Source organism: Centroberyx gerrardi, chromosome 14 (genome assembly GCF_048128805.1).
Source record: "Centroberyx gerrardi isolate f3 chromosome 14, fCenGer3.hap1.cur.20231027, whole genome shotgun sequence".
Lineage (NCBI taxonomy): Eukaryota > Metazoa > Chordata > Actinopteri > Beryciformes > Berycidae > Centroberyx > Centroberyx gerrardi.
This window is the reverse complement of record NC_136010.1, coordinates 30,385,729-30,404,025: the sequence shown is the minus strand read 5'-3', so window position 1 is coordinate 30,404,025 and position 18,297 is coordinate 30,385,729. Positions and strand designations below refer to the sequence as shown.

The window sequence follows — 18,297 nt, the reverse complement described above, 5'->3', positions numbered from 1 at the left end:
TATGGAGCTTTTTTCCTATCTTTATTCAAGAGTGTGGTCTTTCAATTTGAGAGCATGATTTATTGATTTCATGTTCAGATTTTGTAATGCTTTTCCTCAAACCCTGCCCTCACACTCAAATAGCTCCTGCTTGCGCTTAGCTTTGCTTCTGCTCAAACTGTATGCTTGCACTCAGATATAATGTTGCTTGCACAGATTTCCTGCGCTCCAGCTTCAGCCCTTCTCCTCGCACTCAGGCTGCTTCTGTACGCTTGTGAAACGTCTGCTCTCAGATTTCTGCTCTGCTCTCGGATTTTTTGTGCAACAACCCTGTCAAAATTCCCCAACCAATAGAATGCCAGGTGCAGTGTTGACCAATGAAATGATCCCTGCCTCGTTGCGGGCGCGTTCGCTTTACTTCTTAGAGCATCCCGTACGGGCGGTTACTGTTTAACCGGGTTCATCCACTCCCGCCCTCCGGGGCTTTATTAAATACGACTTTTGGAATAAAAGGACAGTTAATGTATATACCAGCGCCCGTACTTTTTCTTTTACTATAATAGCTACATAAAATAGTAGCCGTATAGCACACCGGCCTCCCGTCGGTGTGCTAGAGGAGAAAACAACGTCACCTTCATGACTCAGGAGCGGGAGTCTCGCGGATCGCTGGCCAACATGGACCGCCAAAGTCAAGGACCTCAAGTAAGTTTTTTATTTTAATGGTGCTATTACTTCCTTCAAATTGAATTGGTTAAGTCATATTTGCGGCACAAGAATACATCCATGATAATGGATGTATGCTTGGCTTTCAAGTGTTGTACGTTATGGGAACACTGTTGCTAGGCAACTAACAACAAAATGGACGTCGCCGTGTTTCTTTTTTTCCTGTATTTTAGTGTTTAGGAATGGGAAAAGTACCAACAGCAAAAGTAACCAGCTAACACATTAAGACAGTAGAACACAAAAGTAAATTCAATGAGCTACTACATTTTAAAAACGCAATTGGTGTGTTGTGTATATATCCTTTTCTTCAAATTATGTTTACCGTTGCTGTGTCAAAGTCTGCTCTATCAGAAAGGTTTCACATATTGTAAATACGGTAAACACGTCCCCACTTGCAGGTATCATATCTGTAACATATCTATCTATCTTACGTGCGTAACTTACAGGGGAGGAATTATACCACGCCAAACGGCCAGTGCCGTGGATGCCCCGGAGTGTGGCCGTAATGCCCCTTCTAAAATTAACTATCCACACGACCAGTTTGGCATGCCCTGTTTTGAACTGGCCGTTGTGGTTGTGCCCTTAAAAGATAGTTGCAGATTTCCTCATTTAAAACTACATGCCACGCAGCAAATAAACAAACTCACGTTTCCCAGAGTCTCCGTCATCACGCTGGACATCAACAGTAGTGCAAGATTTCTCCCACTCCCGCAAATATATGTGTAACGTTAACGTAAACATTAACAGCTAATTATTAATTAAACTGAGAGGGAGAGAGAGAAGCCATCGCTAACTGCTAAGCTATCGCTAACTGCTAAGCTAAGTAACTAGCAGATCTGAAAAGCGTGTAAACAACTGTGGGATTAGTGAGAAAGTCGCTAAAAGGAGAGAGCTATGAGTGCTTGAGCAGAACTAGTGTAAGTTTAAATGTACAGCGGGTAATTAGCCGCTGTAATGAAGAATATAGCAAAATTAACTGGGTTGAGAGCAGCAAAAACGCTATCAGTAGCGGTAGCCTGCATGAGGCGTTTAGGGAACATCTGTAAATTGTAGCGTCTACCGATAGTCTGCATGTGAGGCGTTTAGGGGACATCTGTAATTTGTAGCTACAGAAAATAACCTGGGTTACACTTACGTTATCGTGTGTTACTGGACATGTAACTAACTTTGCAGTCTGAGCCATCTTACATATGTGCTGTATCACACTGCAGCACTTAATTTTTCTATTAGGATATTTATTTTGTTGAGGAAAAAGGACTGAAAAAAGGATTTTAATAACCATTGGTTTTGGCCTTGGTGCAAGGGCGTAGGTTTGATTTTGACATTGGTAGGGACACAAATGGGGGAGGTAACCCCCACTGGAAGCTGAGGCGTTTTGCATTTATGATAGACTTCTGACCGCCATTTCATATCATCTAGATCAGTGATTCTAAACCTTTTTCATATCGAGGACCCCTAGTTTAGTCCACATTAGAGCCATGGACCCCCATTTGATGAGATTTTGTCTCTCGGACCCAAATCTGAGAATACTTTTATTGTTAGATATGATTTTGATCCAGAATCCCATGACTGTCTGTATTGTAGGTAGAGAGATAACAGTGAAACTATGATCAAAACAGTCATTCTTCTACATTCTGTAATTGTGTTAACTATTTGTAAATTAAATAATGCTGAAGTTTAACAATTCATCAATTTGCTGGGGACCCCCTGGAACCCCCTCAAGGACCGCTGGTGGTCCCCGGACCCCACGTTGAGAACCACTGATCTAGATAGTTATGGTAGCCAATACACTCATTAACAGACACACAGACACAGGGGTGTAGCACATTAATGAATCCTTTACTCAAATTTGCCAGCTGAATGGGACTTTGAAGAGCACATTTTGTTTTAAGGCAGGTACTGTAGTACTCTTGCCTATTCAAACCAACGATCTGTATTTACATTTAAAATAATAATAATAATAATAAGATATTGTAAACTATATCCAAACCCTACATACAAACAGCTGAGTCACACACATGCCTACGCCTGTCATTAACAGAGATGAACTGTTGGCATATTTGTTTTACATCAGTGTTGTGCAGTGTGGCACAACACTGGGGGGCGGTGTCACGCCAATTTTTATCCGGGTGACGCAATAACATTCTAAAACAGCTGTTATACTAAAGTTTCGTTACAGCGTCCGTTGCTATGCCGACACGGGACACCAATGCACTACACCAATGCAGCGGGACTCGCAGTAGATAACGCGATCTGTTAACATTGACTAGACACTGACGGACAAAACGTTTATTGTCAATCAAAATAATTGCTAGGGACATTTCAGAGTCGCTTGATATTGGTAGGGACACGTCCCTACCGTCCCTACCCAATTCTACGCCCTTGCCTTGGTGCCCTACATTTTGGCTGCGATGCCCCAATAAATTTGTATTTATCAAAGGCCAAAGTGGCCTTGTCCTAAAAATGACTTCATTCCAGGCCTGAACTTACGCACAGCAACAACAAGCATGGCTGAAAGCGGCTCCACGGTGGAGGAGTTAATTCCAAAAAGGGGAGCGACTTCAGTAGTGTGGAAGTGGTTTGGTTACAAAAGAGCAGATGTATAACAAACCACGGTAATATGTAAGCAGTGCAAGAAGACTGTAACAACAAAAGGGGGCAATACATCAAACTTATTTCACCACCTCAAGCAGAAGCACCCAGTTCAGTACGAGGAGAGCTCAACAGCTACTGTGAGTTCAAAACCAAGCAGACAAAATAACTGAGATCATTTTTGTTTAGTTTTTACTGAATATTTGAAGGCAAACTGTTACGTTTATGCTGACATATAAAACTATAACACTTATTTTGTTGCAATTGTATGTTCTTGAAATTAATAATAAAAGATTTTTCAGTATTTTGTCATATCATCAAGAATATCGTTATCGCAGAAATACCCTGAAATATCGTGATATTATTTTAGGGCCATATCGCCCACCTCTATCGTGTTTTTGTGGGGGGGGGGGGGGGGGGGGGGTGGCTAGCACAATTTCCCATAGACTGGAGTGAGACCAGAGACGGTTTAGAAAGTTGTTGTAGAGCATCTTTGGTGAGACACGTCTCGAGTCTTCTCATACCAGCAGTTGCGGTCTGGCGGTCATTTGGCCAATCAGAACCAAGATAACTGCTTTGTCGTCTTTTCCGCCACGATCTTGTGGTACTACAACTATAATGGACACTGGTTTTGAGGTAAGCCTTATTTGCTGCTAACGTAATATGCTGTTTAACTAACTTAACGTTAGGTATCTAGTTGCTAAAGTAACGTTACCTTGCCAAATCAAAGTTGAAGTGTGTCGTGATAAATTCTTCCTAACGTTACCCCATTGTTTCTATCCTGTCAGCAGTGGAAATCGTTCGTTTTAAGCAGCGGTAAATACGAGTCAACTAAACAAAACATTTGCGATTACGCCGAAATCGGGTTGTGTTTGGGGCTGTAATGCCAAATATAGCTTGGTACATAATGGATTAGGTTTAGGCTTTTTCAGTTTTTTAAAGCAACCTAACCTATCTACAGAGCTGGGGACAGGCTGGCAGCAACCACTCATGACCGGGTTTTGCGGCAGGCATTTTCTTACAGGTCAGTAATAAAAATTATAAACGTCGCTGTCGGGTAGCATAACGTGCAAGCCTGCTAGAGTGACAGTAATACAGTCTCTCGGTTTTGCTAGTCTCGTTTGGGTCTAGCACAGCAGCAGCTCCGTTGTGACTGGCGCTGCACTGCCAGTCCCAAGGCATTCCATTAAAAACCGTTCAGGTAAAATCTTTCACTTCATGTAGGTAAGGTTTCCTGACCGAAATTTTGCCAACATGATAAGCTTTCTGAAATCCTTGAGCCCTTTTCTATTACACGAGTAAAACATATTGTCAAAGTGCCACAAATGTTTTATCCGCACGGTTTTTAATGGACCGCGGTTCTAGCACAACACAAGTAGCACAACACACGCAGTGGTTTGTGATCTGGCTTTGCTATCATACCCAGCTTTACAGTCAAGATGCTTTACAATCGAGTCTGAAAGTAAATAACGAACAGTCCACAGTTTCTACTATAAAGCAAAACACTAAAGAATGACTGGTTTGAGGTTGCTTTGTTAGATCAGCACTTGAATTTAAACTTCTGCTCGCTGAATCACACTAACAGCCTACTTTGTGTCACTGGCTGTCACTATTTGGCTATATAACATAATATAAAATAAAAACAGAAAGTTATGATTAATTTGTATAAGACAGTGGCCAAAACAGAACTTTTAAGCATTTCTAAACATTTTGGTAAAATACAGTAGTTTGTGGACACATGCTTGAATAGGCTATATATTTAGGTTATGTTAGGTTATACACTAACAAATATCAACAGCAACAACATCAGGAACGTCTCGTTTTCGGTGGACAGCCAGAACTACATAATGTCTGTGTATTTCTAATCACAAGAGCTTAAAAAGGGGTCTTACTTTGGTTAAATAACACAAAAAATACTGTAGTGCCGATGCAGCACCACCGACTTTATCCACCCGGAAGTAAGTTCTTTGTTGTTGTGACGTCATGCTGATATGGCCTATATAGCAACTAAATCGAACGTATGTCATATTTCATGTGACAGATCACATCACTGACGGAGTTTCGATAAAATAAAGATAAATGATATGAATGAAGATAAATGTTGTCTTTTCCCTTTATTTTCTTCTCAGAGTGCACCAGAATGCTTTGTTTACATGTTAAAATAACAAAAATTTTCTTCTGGGGGACCCCCTACAGGGGTTTGGTTTACAAACATGTCACCTTTTTCACCTCTTATGAGTTTGCAGGTCTGCTTTTAATTGTTACATTTCTTTTGAATTTGTTCCACCCCTGCAGCACTTTTTATTCTTTGAAGACTTTTGTCTAAACAGAATGGAGTCCTTACACATTGTTGGCAGAACTATTCCATGTTGTTCCAGGTCTGGAGTTGTCTTTCTGTCATTGACACACAGACAACATGAAACATCAGTTTGCATTCCTGGCACTGGATGGATGTTCCTGTGCAAATTTCTTTGCAGAAAAGACATTTATATCTTCTAATTTGGTACTTTGCCCGATTAGGTGCATTATTGTTTCTAGACAGGATGTTGATGGACTGAATCAAGGTGGTGTCTTGATCAGAAGAAATGAAACAACTTGGTATAGCACCCTCTACAGTAGTGTTTCTCAATGGGGGTGGTACCACCCCCAGTGGGCATTCAGAGAATGTCAGGGGGTGCTGGGAGCAAGATAGCTGAGAGGGGGGCATTTGGGTGTAAATGGCGGATGTTCTGTGTCTGCTGAACATCATTCACCCAATTTTTCCTATATGCAGGCAGCCTGTCCAGGAAGATTTGTTCCTGCCCAGGACAATTTATGGCCAATATTGTGAAGCAGTGCGATCCCTCCCGTCCAATGATGCCCAAGTGAAAACAGACCATTACAGTGTCTGAGGTACAGATTGTTTTAGACAGATCCTAACAAAAACAATAGGGTGCAGTGCTTGGACGCCTAATAAACATCTTCGTGCATACTTTTGTGGAATCTGGGGCTTCCCATAGACAACTGGTACTGTGCAGTTCTACAATAAATATGTAATCAATGAGATGAACGACGCTGACTGAATCAGATCCCATTTTTAATTGAATGACACATCACTCTAACCCATTTTGAGAGTGAATGGTCATTACATTAATTTCACTTTAATTTTCATATAATTTGGAAAGAACAAATGACTGCAATGACAGCTTTCATTAGGGTAGAAGTATGAACCCAGTGTCATCCTTAACAGTTATATACTCAGCCCCCTGGGCTGAACAGAGGACATCATGATCCAATAATTAAACATTTATGGTCTTTAACCAGTCCACTGGAGAAACATTGGATACAATGCATATAATGAAATGCCAAAAGTTAAACACATTTATCCAAGAGACATTTTGTTGCACAACAGAATAAAGACACAAAAGACTCTCTTCAATCTAAGTGAAAAGAAAATTATAGTTAAAGAAATATCTACTGTGTAATATACACAGTACATTTTCAGTTTAGAGTAAAAAGTGCTACACTTGTTCAACATTTCCTATCATGTTTGTCTGACTTTATATTTGCATTGTAGCTATGGGTTTTAGACAACATTTTCAATTCACTTCTTTTACTTTACTTACTTTTCTTATGCCTTCACATAAATTTCAATAATTTTCTTTTCAGTTTGAATTTTTTTTTTTTTATTATTATTTTTAGGTCTTTGCAAGAAAAACAAACTGGAGACATGCATGTATTTTTTTATGAGTGATGATTTTTGTCCTTAGCAAATTCAGGCCTCAGAAAACTATTGGATCTAAAATTAGTGTTTTGATTTGTTACAGTTTTCTCAGTCGCTTTGGTTCATTTCTCAGATCAGAATTGAAATTCTCAAAACTACTTGTTCAACCTCCACATCATCTAGTCACTTGTGCACATCATAAAAGCAGTTTCTCATTCTTTTGAACAAATTGCAAATGCTTTGGCACATTCATGCAAATGATTATGTACAATTGTATGCTGTTTCCTACATTATCAATTGCTTATGTCATGTTGATCAAAATGTATTATACCGGTTCTCTGTTGAATAGTCTTACCCCCCAAAACATCTAGGCATTAGTTCATTGCATAAGTCATTACATGCAAAATGGTTGAACCAGTTGTCATAATCTGTCAAGCATATTTTCTATACATTTCTATTAGACTTTTTTTGTAAATGTGTCCTGAATTGATGAATTGCTCTCAGGTGAATCTTGACTTTCACTAATGAAGGGGAATGTGTGAAGCATTAGATCAACCAATGATCAACCAGTTCTCTAAAATAGCTCAGAGGTGCATCTCATGAACCTTCAATTGGCAAGCATTATAGACAGAGCACAACACAACACAGTGTTACAAGACAGGAACGTCAGGAGGTATAGAAAGACTGCACTGTAATTCCCCATACAGCGCTGCATGTACAGTTCTGCCTAAGGGGTGTTTCCTATGTTTACATTTCAAATTTTGTATTTTTTTCCTTTGTGCTATGCAGTGTTGTAAAACAGTCTTGTCTTTTTCTTTTCTGTATCGCAATGACATGGTCTGTCAACAAATTACAGTACAAACAGTAAAAGCGTAAATGTGAATCCTGTCCAATCTCTTGCAATCAATCTCCCACATACAGTAATGTGTAACTTTGTACTGTTGAAATTGATATATGCCATACAGAAAAAGTGCAGCCTTGTGCATTTTCAATCATTGTCATCAAAACCTTAGCCATAGTTTACATCAGAAAATACTTACAGAGTACACTGTTATATTGACAACATGACTAAGTATTTTGACTATCTTGTTTGTAAACAATGACACAAGGACTTGTCATTCTGATGGTACTGACATGTTCATTGACATAAATATTTACTTTTGACAGATAGACTAAGGATTTTGAGCAAGTTACGGGCTTTTGCAGGTAATCCATTGTGTGGTGCTGTTTGTACGAATTGTTTTGAGAAATGCACTTACTGTTTTGCGAATGTTAAGGATGATTCGAGAAATGTACCAAAGCGACTGAGAAAAACTGTAATACCATTAGGCACTCCAAAATGCTTTGTTCTTTTGATAACCCACACTTTATGTATTCTTTACTTTAAATTAAGAGACATTTCACAATACTTTGAATAAAATTAAAGCAACTCCAGTAACAAAAAAGTTCAGTGGCAGTCCATGAACATTGATTTTGTTGTTACTACTACATCCACATGAGGGCAGTAGAGGCTATAGAACTGGAGCAGGTTGCTTGTCTTTGGGAAATGTTTCAAAGGAGAAGGGATAAGCTGAGGAGGAGAAAGAACGGTGGCTTAACTTGTGCAGCAGGTAGTTATGTTAGTCCTCAGTGGACATGGATGTCATAGGCACCCGGCGGAAAAAGAAGCTGGATCCTCTGAAGAGGTGGCCCTGAGATGAGGGAATAAAAACATAAGTGTTTGGAATGACATACAGATAGTCAAGAAGAGTCATGTTAAATGGCTAATGAAACAGAGCAACAAACAAAGGGTCAAGGTCAGCCAAATGTTCCTTGCAAGTTTTGTGAAGAATGTTTAGCTTAGCTAGGTTAGCTTAAAAGTTTAAGACATTTGCTACTGTTGGGATAAGTAGTGTCATCTTGCACTTCATCACAGCAACATTTTGTCAATGCCAGTCTGAACATACAGTAATACTGTGAGTAAGCTGTTTTTCATTTCTACTGATGGATGGGAATGATTCTACCTGATGGCTGAGGTGATTCCAGCAGTGCAGCCAAGACTTGAAGATGGGCGAGTGAGGAGGAAGACCTGCTGCCAAGCTGGGAACACAAAGCATCAGAGATCAGACTTGAGTGGACCCCCCCTCAACCAAATTCTCATCACATCTAACCAATAATAATGTGATCCTCTATTGATCCCTGTAGGGAAATAATTTTTTCTCTTGACCCCCTCCACAGGGAGGTCAGAGGTCAGGGTCTGATACAGAACACCACCCCTGGAGGTGGTAGCAGCACTTATGCAGTAGAGCAAATGGTGGACATGGACATGGGTTTTCTGTTTCTTAGACATACTAAGTTGACTTTAACAACAAAATCAAACTTTTGATTTCGTTGTATATACTCACGGTCATTGCATCAAACCTGTTTTTGACCAGCCACGTTTTTCAAAATCAACTGGCTGTAGTGAAGATTTGCTGTAAATAATGGCGTCAATATCGATCTTTTCCACTCACCGTGCGATTGTTGGCTTCAGGAGACTCAGATTATGCTGCAAGAGCTGTATGGATTAATTTTATGGATATTTTCTGTTCTTTTTCTGCTCTTTTCGGAACTCTAAAGATCGGTCCCTAATGACCTAACGCTGCTACGAAGTTGTGCTGGGAAGCTACGGGTGTGTTATATGGACTAACAAACTACTACAAACGAGTTTTAACTGGCATGGTTTTGGTTTTTAAGGTGTATCAATCTTAAATTTACAGAATAACAAACAAGAACATTTGTGTGTGAACACGTGTGTGGGCAGAAAACAGGTGACAAAGCCATCCCACCCACTGGTGCATCAAGGTAAATGTTTCAAGTGCACCTAAATGGAGCGTCACCGTAGGAAAATTCCAGAGAAAAAGACTATGTAAAAAAAGTTCAGAAATCTAATCAGGATTATGATTGAAAGCATTATCCACACAAATTTCTTCAAGCAACTGATGACAGTTCATAATCCACATCTGCCTTCTTAAAAAATCCACTCAGAATTAGTCCTTGCAGTTGAGTCAGCCAGATGTCACAGCTGATCGTCAGTGATATATGGTTCACTCTATGCCTCTATTTTCAACTATATAATGGTCTGCATAAAATTCAATATTAGAACCACAAAATTATTATTAAGGAGTAGACCGAGCTCAGCAGAGACTCTTGCTGAATCCAAATGTGCGGACTGAGCCCTCGTGGACTATGGTTTTCTGTATTCTCATGTTGACTTAAGTGCTCATCGTGACTACATGAGTTCGTAAGGGTGCAGGGGTGCGAGACTACATAAAACGGGCAAATGGGTTGGGCCTTCTGCCCTCACTCGCTGTGGATACCACTGATGCAAAATCTGAACCATAATCACGTTGGCATATCTTATTATGCATTTAATACTCACTCGCTATCATAGGAGGCAAAGGTGCAGAGCAGACATGTCCATTAGCCATTACAGGCCGATTATAGTAAACAATAGCTGAATATAGGCTACGTTTTATCATATAAGTAGGCCTAGATTTTAAAAATGTACACAGGAATACTCTCTTTGGCTGCTTTTCTGTCATGCTTGACATCTGCCTTTGTTGTTTTTCTTCTTCTAGATCTACCTTTGTTTATGTTAGCTGACGTATTTAGAACACATCCGTCATACAATGAACGATGGGAAATATTTCCAGAGAAGTCTGCAAGGTAGCGGACTCGCCCGAAGTCTGCATGTACTTCTTGATCTCCTGGACTTCACAAGAGCGCGCTGTAAAAGGCATTCGGCATCTGAATCTACCGTACTAGGGTGCTTGTTTACATCAGCTGATCTAAAAGGGGCAGCGCATTTGTCCTTCGGCAATACATCAACTGTGAGGAATGTGGTCGATATAGGGTCTTTCTGTTGATGCATCAGGTCATCAAATTTTTGGGGCCATGCCTAACATTTATATATTTGCATAGCTAGTTAGCAAATGTATTGTAGTGTGGGTTGTAAAGCTAACTGTTAACTGTAGAGTCACTGTGTTCAGAACAGAAACTGGGGAGGCCTTGGGCTTTTCCAAAAGTGTCTTGGCACTAATAATCTTTACATCTTTGAAAAGGTATCGAGTAGTGATGTGGTAGTTATGCATTATATAACTGCTCTACAAATTAGTAAAGCTAATTAGTCTGTACATTGAAGCTTTGGGCTTTCTTCCTTAACATATATTAGAAATTGTACTTCTTTCAAATCCATGAAATTATGTTTTAATAATTTTGGATGTTGCCAGAAAAGCAAATGTTGGCCCATTTGTGCATCTAATCTTAAATACTGTTAGTATACATACATCATCTGTTCATGTAGTACTGCAGACCTACAATGGTTTTACTTGGGTGAATGGGATGGTTACTGGGTCACAGTAAGTTAGCACAAAATAATTTGAAATGGGAGTACTAATTTACAAACAGTGACTTGGGTCCCTTGGGTTTTTCGCAAATCTGCTGATCCTGATCGTCCTTTACCAGCAAGCAGCAGCAATTGTTGAGGTTCAAGGACCATGTCCATATAGCGGAGGCTGTGTGCAGGAAGGGGATGGCATTAAAGGTCCCATATCATGTAAAACAGGATTTCCCTTGCCTCTTTGATTATAAAGAAGTGCTATCTAAACATCGTGAAAGTATCAAAAAGCACAGTCACCTACTAAATCCACACGATCCATATTAGAAAACCAAGCCTCTAAACGAGCTGTTTGGACTTCCGTAACTTTGTGGCGTCACAAAGGTACGCTCATTATAATTTTTGTAAGAAATAAAAAGCATTTTTTTCAAAGCGGTTGAGCGGTTGTCATTGTTTATTACCGGAGAGTTTTTCCTTCCTGACATACCTTCCTGTCGTAGTCTGTAGCTGCCATGTCTGTGGTGTCTCACATTTCACTCTTGAAACGGTTAGCCAATCAGAACAGAGGGTCGTTAATATTAATGAGCCTTAAAGACACAGCAGCAGAAACAGCCTGTTCTTGGTAAGGCTCAGAGAGATGCTGGAAAATGAACGTGTAAAAATGGATTGAGAGTGTTTTTGGTACATGACACCAGACAAACAGCTTTGAATGGACCTCAAGACATACAATAAAACGCTGGAAAGTGTAGAATATGGGGCCTTTAAGGGCTTTTTACATGGGACGCGATAGTCGCCTGGTCCTCATTCATTTTCAATGAGAGGTGAATGGAGAGACACAGAGGAGCGGACGGATTGGCAGGCGGAGCAGGACACTCTCGTGAAAATGTTGCGTTTGTGCTCATATAACGCACACGCCCACCCGCCCAGCCACAGTTGAATTGTCTTGAACGTTTTGACACCACGACACAGAGTTTCACCACATGGTTGATTAATCAGTGGACACCATGTTGCCTGACCAGTGAAATGGTCAGGCAACATGGTCACTATCAGCCTCCTTTACACAACTTTGCCTTGGACCATCTGACGATTACTTAGTTATTTTGTATCTATTTGGATTCTTATTCAAAGGACTCAAGCCATGTTCCTGGACACTCAATGGAAGCAACAGATGAACGATAGACTGTGACAATGTTCATTTCCCAGGACTGTATAATAAAATATTGGACAATTGATTACATGGATTTTCTTCCCTCTTCCAATTTGCATTCAGAAAAGTGACAGACTTCAAGTAAGGTGACAGCAAAGGGGCTCCCTTATGGCAGTAATCTGACTTATTCCTTTCCCAACTAAGTGTAAGGTGTAGATGAGTGATTACACTGTGCTTGATTCTAAGTTATATGGGTAACCGTCCTCTTGAGTGTAGGTTTATAGCAACACACTGGTGGTGCTGTGTTGCATGGTGAGGGTTAAAGAGTTTCTGCATGATTTATCTAATGATGACTACATTGGTGATTGGTCATTGGTAACTAGGACTAAATAGCTAAGATGCGGTAACGTTCTGCATTTTGTTGGTTTTATCTGTTTCTCTTTATGAGACATGGCCATGTCCTGGCATGGTAGGAACGTATTTGCTCTATACACTGCACTGTCTTGTGGGTGGTGAATGTAGGTAGTTCAGATTAGAGGTCTGCACGGGCCTGGAAATTAAGCCCGAGCCCAGCCCAAGCCCACAACGTTCAGGCCCGACCCGAAACTAAGCCCGACTGTAATGCAACATTTGAAGCCCAAACCCGACCCGAAATCAAAACTTTCCCATTTAAAAGTCATAGCCTCATGGTCTGTGTATTTTTTGGTCATTCTATTTTCTTTTCAGAAACAGAAATGAAAAAATGAAAAATGAATGGTGATTTGATTTTCATTTAAAAATCCACAAATGAAAAACGGAAATAGAAGGCATTTTTCATTTTCCTGGTCAGAAACGGCAGATACTACAACATTTATAAAGGACTTGATTTTCCCTTTATCATTTGTAAAACAGAAAATGAAATAGAAAAACAAAAATGAAAAAAGCCCATTTTGGTACTGTAGCTGCTGTGCGTCTTTCAGCAACAGGAGTGGCAGAGCGGAAAGGAGAGGAGAGAGAGAGTGGCGCTTTCGCAGCATTCAACAGAGGGAGGGGGGCTGTGTGTGTGCCCAGCCTGCTGTGTATGACAGAGCTTCAGGAGAAAGCGAGGAGCATAAAACATTGTGCTTTTTTCCACGCATGAAAAAAAACAACCGAGCCCGACCCAACCCGAGCCCGAATTATTTATTTAAAAACAAAGCCCTACCCGGCCAATACCCGACATACAGTCTCAGGTCCCGTCAGGTTCGGGTCGGGTAGCAGACCTCTAGTTCAGATACATTGTGGGTTGTTCCTCCTGGCCCAATGCAAATGCCAATATTTGTAGGGTTGGGTACCGAAACCCAGTGCCACTATGGCACCAGTTCCTGTACGACCGGTGCCTACCGGACCAAATTGCAACGCAGATTTCGGTACCTCATTTCGGTGCCATGCCTGAGTTGGCGATTGAAATATCCGCCCTCTGGTGCTATTCAGATTACAATATACTGTATGATACACCATTGCAACACATTTAGCTAACATTAGTCACTCAAAGAATGATAGATACTTATTCATTCTTCTTGCCGTGCTAGCTAGCAAGCAAACATTATATTGTTAGTAATTTAAGTAACAAAGATGGGTAATATGCAAGCTAGCCAGGATCAAACACCACCCAGCCACCAAACTTTGGTGTGGTAGGGACAAAACACATTTTCAAAAAAGTGATAGGGAGATGGGGATATGTCCAGATCAGTTATATAGAGACATTATATATAAAATATTTTTTTAATTTGCCATCTTTGGTGTTAAGTGGTCATTATTTTGGTGTTTCTGAATTGCACTTCCCAGAGATCACTTGTCACTCAAACGGTGTGTCCAACACTGTGAAATCTTTTTCCTTGGATTTTCTGTTGATGAAGTTTGAGTTTCTGTAGGTGGCGCTGTTGTCCTTGTCTGTTCAGCCATGGTGGCTATTGCTGATCATGCTAACTACCCAGTTCTTCTTCTATTTATTCCAAACAAACCAGGAACATAAAACACTGTGCGACAGGATTTTTCCCAACACCAGGTGTTTAGAACAGCAAATGTAAAAGCTTTAATGAACTGCCTATAGGTTGAATCACTACTGTGTATTATCTATTGACAGAGGAGCAAAACGGACATTTATTTATATGAAAATGTTGCCGATTATTACTTAAATGCATTCACCAACAGACCCCCCACTCTGTCCAACTTACAGATGAGTGTATGCCTTGGAAGAAATTAAAATGCATAACACTGACCTCTTGTCCACAACATGTAATGTGACCATAGACCGTAAAAAAAGATGGACGTAGTGAGTGTGACATCACCCAGAGGTTTCTGAAGGGCCGTTTTGAAGCAAAAAGTTGGGGTTTACGAGCGCCGCCATGTCGACATTTTTTGGAGCCAGAGCAGCCAGAGCGAAGCCGGGGGTTTCCCACAGTGCCATAGTGCTGCCTGCTATTGGTCCGTAACCAGCTACCTGCCGATCACTGGACAGGCAACCTGTCAATCACTTGGAAAACTACCCCGTTTTATAACCGTTATATCCCGTTAATGACAAAATTATTTAGAAAATCGCCATATGGACACATATTAGAAGAAGTAGAATTAGCTACTGAGACCATAATCTCTTGTCGAAAAAATGTATTGACTTTATATTTTGAGTGAGAAGTTGGGCTGTGGTCCCATTGACTTGGAGTTTTTGGAGTCTTTTTGGAGCTGACCCTAGCGGATATTAGAGGAACTGCAGCTTTCAGCCACTTCCTTATTGGCTTCAAAATTCACCTGTGGTTTTGGCCGCTTGAATGTGACATTAGGGCTAGCAAGCGCTATCATGTCATGTTGTGATCATTAACTTTCTCTCCAATTATGTCTTAACTTTTTTCAATGTTTGTGATGTTGTAGTATGAAGAATGTGAAATAATATTAAATAGCAAAACAGACATTTATTTATATGAAATATCAAATGTCAAATAATTCATTCATATAAATCACTTACCCACAGTTATTGACTGCCATAAGATCAGCCACCAGCATGAATGGATATGTCAACACACTCACTGCAATCTAGAGAAATAAAGTCGCATTATTTAAAAGTAATGCTACATGTGAAAAACATTTCAAAATACAGTTTTGATGTTAAACTTACACCCATCACAAACTTAGTGTAGCTTCGTACTGCTGGGGCTTGGCTGAACTGCAAAATAGGTACAAGGATAGAGTTCAAGGTATATTTACATACTATAACTTGAAATCAACCTTTGATTGTTAATATAATGTGTTGAGTGTAATTAGGAGAAAAAATATTCTCTTAAAAGTCTGCTATCAATTGACTGCTGTTTTGAATTTTAGCTCTGAAATAACTTTGCTTTCAAAATGTCCTTCCATTACTTTCCTAGACCGACTTTCTGTACAAACCAGTGTTGTTAGATCTTCATGCAAGGAAATAATAGTTAAAATTATAATTATCTTGATTAAATTGATGGCTTGTTATCCCTTTCTTAGACCCTCAAAATACACTGGCCTTTCTAGTGTTAAAAGAAAAGCTTATATTAGCTCTTAGGGGTGGTGGTGATGATGGACTTACATTTTCGTCTACAGCATAGGTATTGATGAAGTGAGCCAGGAGATTACAACACCAGAGGAAGACGACTTCTCCCAACACATGGGGTATCAGACCCCTGCAAACACACAGCAATCCATACAAAGCACAATTAGGATTGTGCAGGTCAAAGGTCAATACAGTATTTTTTATTTTTTTTTGCTAATGTTGCTTTCCTCAGTGACAGTTTTACTAATGTGAAACTGTGAAATATGACTCACACAAAGAATCCTCCAACTCCTTCCTCCTTAAAGATCTTGGTAATACAGCTGAACAATCCTCTGCAAACGGACATAGACTCCATAAATGTATACATGTGTAAATGCATGTTCATATTCATGCATGTCCAATCTAAACAATAACTTTAGGAGGTAAAATCAAAAACATTCTAAAAGGGTTGGCTCTTATTGTAAATATAAGGACATATATGTGACATTGGTATGTAATTTGCATAATGGTGATCTGTTGCATTATACTAGGTCTCACCTGTACTTGACCTCTCTGCCTACAAACTGAGCCATACAACGCACTGAGATAACTGGAAAAGAAAAACAAAATATGGCATTATTGGCCACATCAACCAAACGCTAATAAGGAGACTAATGAAAATGTGAGTAAAACTGTATTCCTCCTTTCCAAATGGCCCCATTTTAAGACAACTAGGAGGGAACAGAGGCAGTCTGCACTTTCTATACCTATGACCGTGATTATGTTCACGGCATTTTTAAATTAAATCACAGTTTTACTCTTTTGATGAAAACAGTCATGGCAGTGATTTAGTCATGGCATATTGATTAAATTTAGTAAATTATTTACTGACTAAAATGGCCTATGATTTTAGTCAACTAAAATAATTACATTACAGTCGACGAAAATGTGTCCAGGGTTACATTTACAACAATTAAACATTTTACTCTTTTTCTGTTTTTGAACTCTAGACTCAACCTTATAAAATGAAAGTCATCTTTTGAGAGAATAATGTAAGTAATGGCAAATTTAATCAGTCAAGTACAGGTCAGCTAATAAAAAACATCATGTGACCATACTATACTGTAGATGTAAATAGCCAGGAACATTACCTGTATCAATATGCCTTCAAACATTTAAAGAAAAGATCATTCTTAATGGGATTACTATGACATAGTAGAATGTATGGAGGACCAGAACTGTCATTTTAAGAAATAAATGAATGAATGAATAAATAAATAAATAAATAAATGCAATAACAAACAAAGGAATAAATAAATCAATAAATGAATGAAATAATAATTGCATGAATAAATAAATAAATGCATTAACAAATAAAGGAATAAATCAATAAATGAATGAAATAATAATTGCATGAATAAATAAATAAATGCATTAACAAATAAAGGAATAAGTAAATCAATAAATTAATAAGTGGTAAAATAAATGTGGGAATATTTATAAAAATGCGTAAATTAAGAAATATCTTCAAAAATAAATCAATCAATGAATAAATACCATATTTTTTTATGTTTTTTATTTATTTATTCATTAATTCATGCATGCATTCATTCATTTGTTTATTTATTTCTTGGGACATTGGATTTCCTTTCCCATTTCCTCAGGCATATGCTAATGAGCAAGAGAGCATGTGACAGCAAGGCAAGTGCAATCGATCACTGCACCCTTACATGGATCATCCAATAGTGGTCGCTCTCTCACCAAGACTCCCAAGTTGTTGCATTGTAGCTGTAGTAATGGCTGCGTTCAGACAAGCAACAGCAAGTGATTTGGCACGTCCGCCGCCATTCTTTGATAATTGCAACCGTTGCAACAGCCTGTTGAGTGGGTTCTGGTTCATGACCAAGCAAGCTACCTATAATGCTAGTTCGATTACTAATGCCTAATCACATATGACTCCCCTCATTAGCATATGCTTGAGGAAATGGAGATCGAATGTGCAGCAATAAATAAATGAATGAATAAATAAATAAAAATGTGAGCTATTTATTAGTTTATTGTTTTTTTATTTATTAATTTATGCATTTCTATAAATATTCCCACATTTATTTATCTATTTATTCATTCATTCATTTATTTATTACTTTATTTGTTATTGCATGTATTAATTAATTTATTCATTCATTCATTTATTCCTTTATTTGTTATAGCATTTATTTATTCATTCATTCATTCATTCATTCATTCATTCATTCATTCCTTAAAATGACAGTTCTGGTCCTCCA

At 39.0% G+C, this 18,297-nt stretch overlaps 1 protein-coding gene across 1 annotated transcript in view; it reads right to left on the bottom strand.

The window, feature by feature from the left end:
- Window positions 1–7,053: 7,053 nt before the first annotated feature.
- The window catches only part of LOC139913097 (mitochondrial carrier homolog 1-like), a 75,950-nt gene continuing 64,706 nt past the window's right edge, over window positions 7,054–18,297 (bottom strand). The window contains exons 6-12 of the mRNA XM_078288266.1: window positions 16,571–16,622; window positions 16,306–16,365; window positions 16,070–16,163; window positions 15,632–15,679; window positions 15,482–15,549; window positions 9,001–9,076; window positions 7,054–8,688 (exon numbers count right to left, since the gene is read on the bottom strand). Of these exons, the coding sequence (XP_078144392.1) occupies window positions 8,617–8,688; window positions 9,001–9,076; window positions 15,482–15,549; window positions 15,632–15,679; window positions 16,070–16,163; window positions 16,306–16,365; window positions 16,571–16,622 (470 nt within the window). The 3' untranslated portion in view covers window positions 7,054–8,616. The remainder of the gene's footprint in view (window positions 8,689–9,000; window positions 9,077–15,481; window positions 15,550–15,631; window positions 15,680–16,069; window positions 16,164–16,305; window positions 16,366–16,570; window positions 16,623–18,297) is intronic.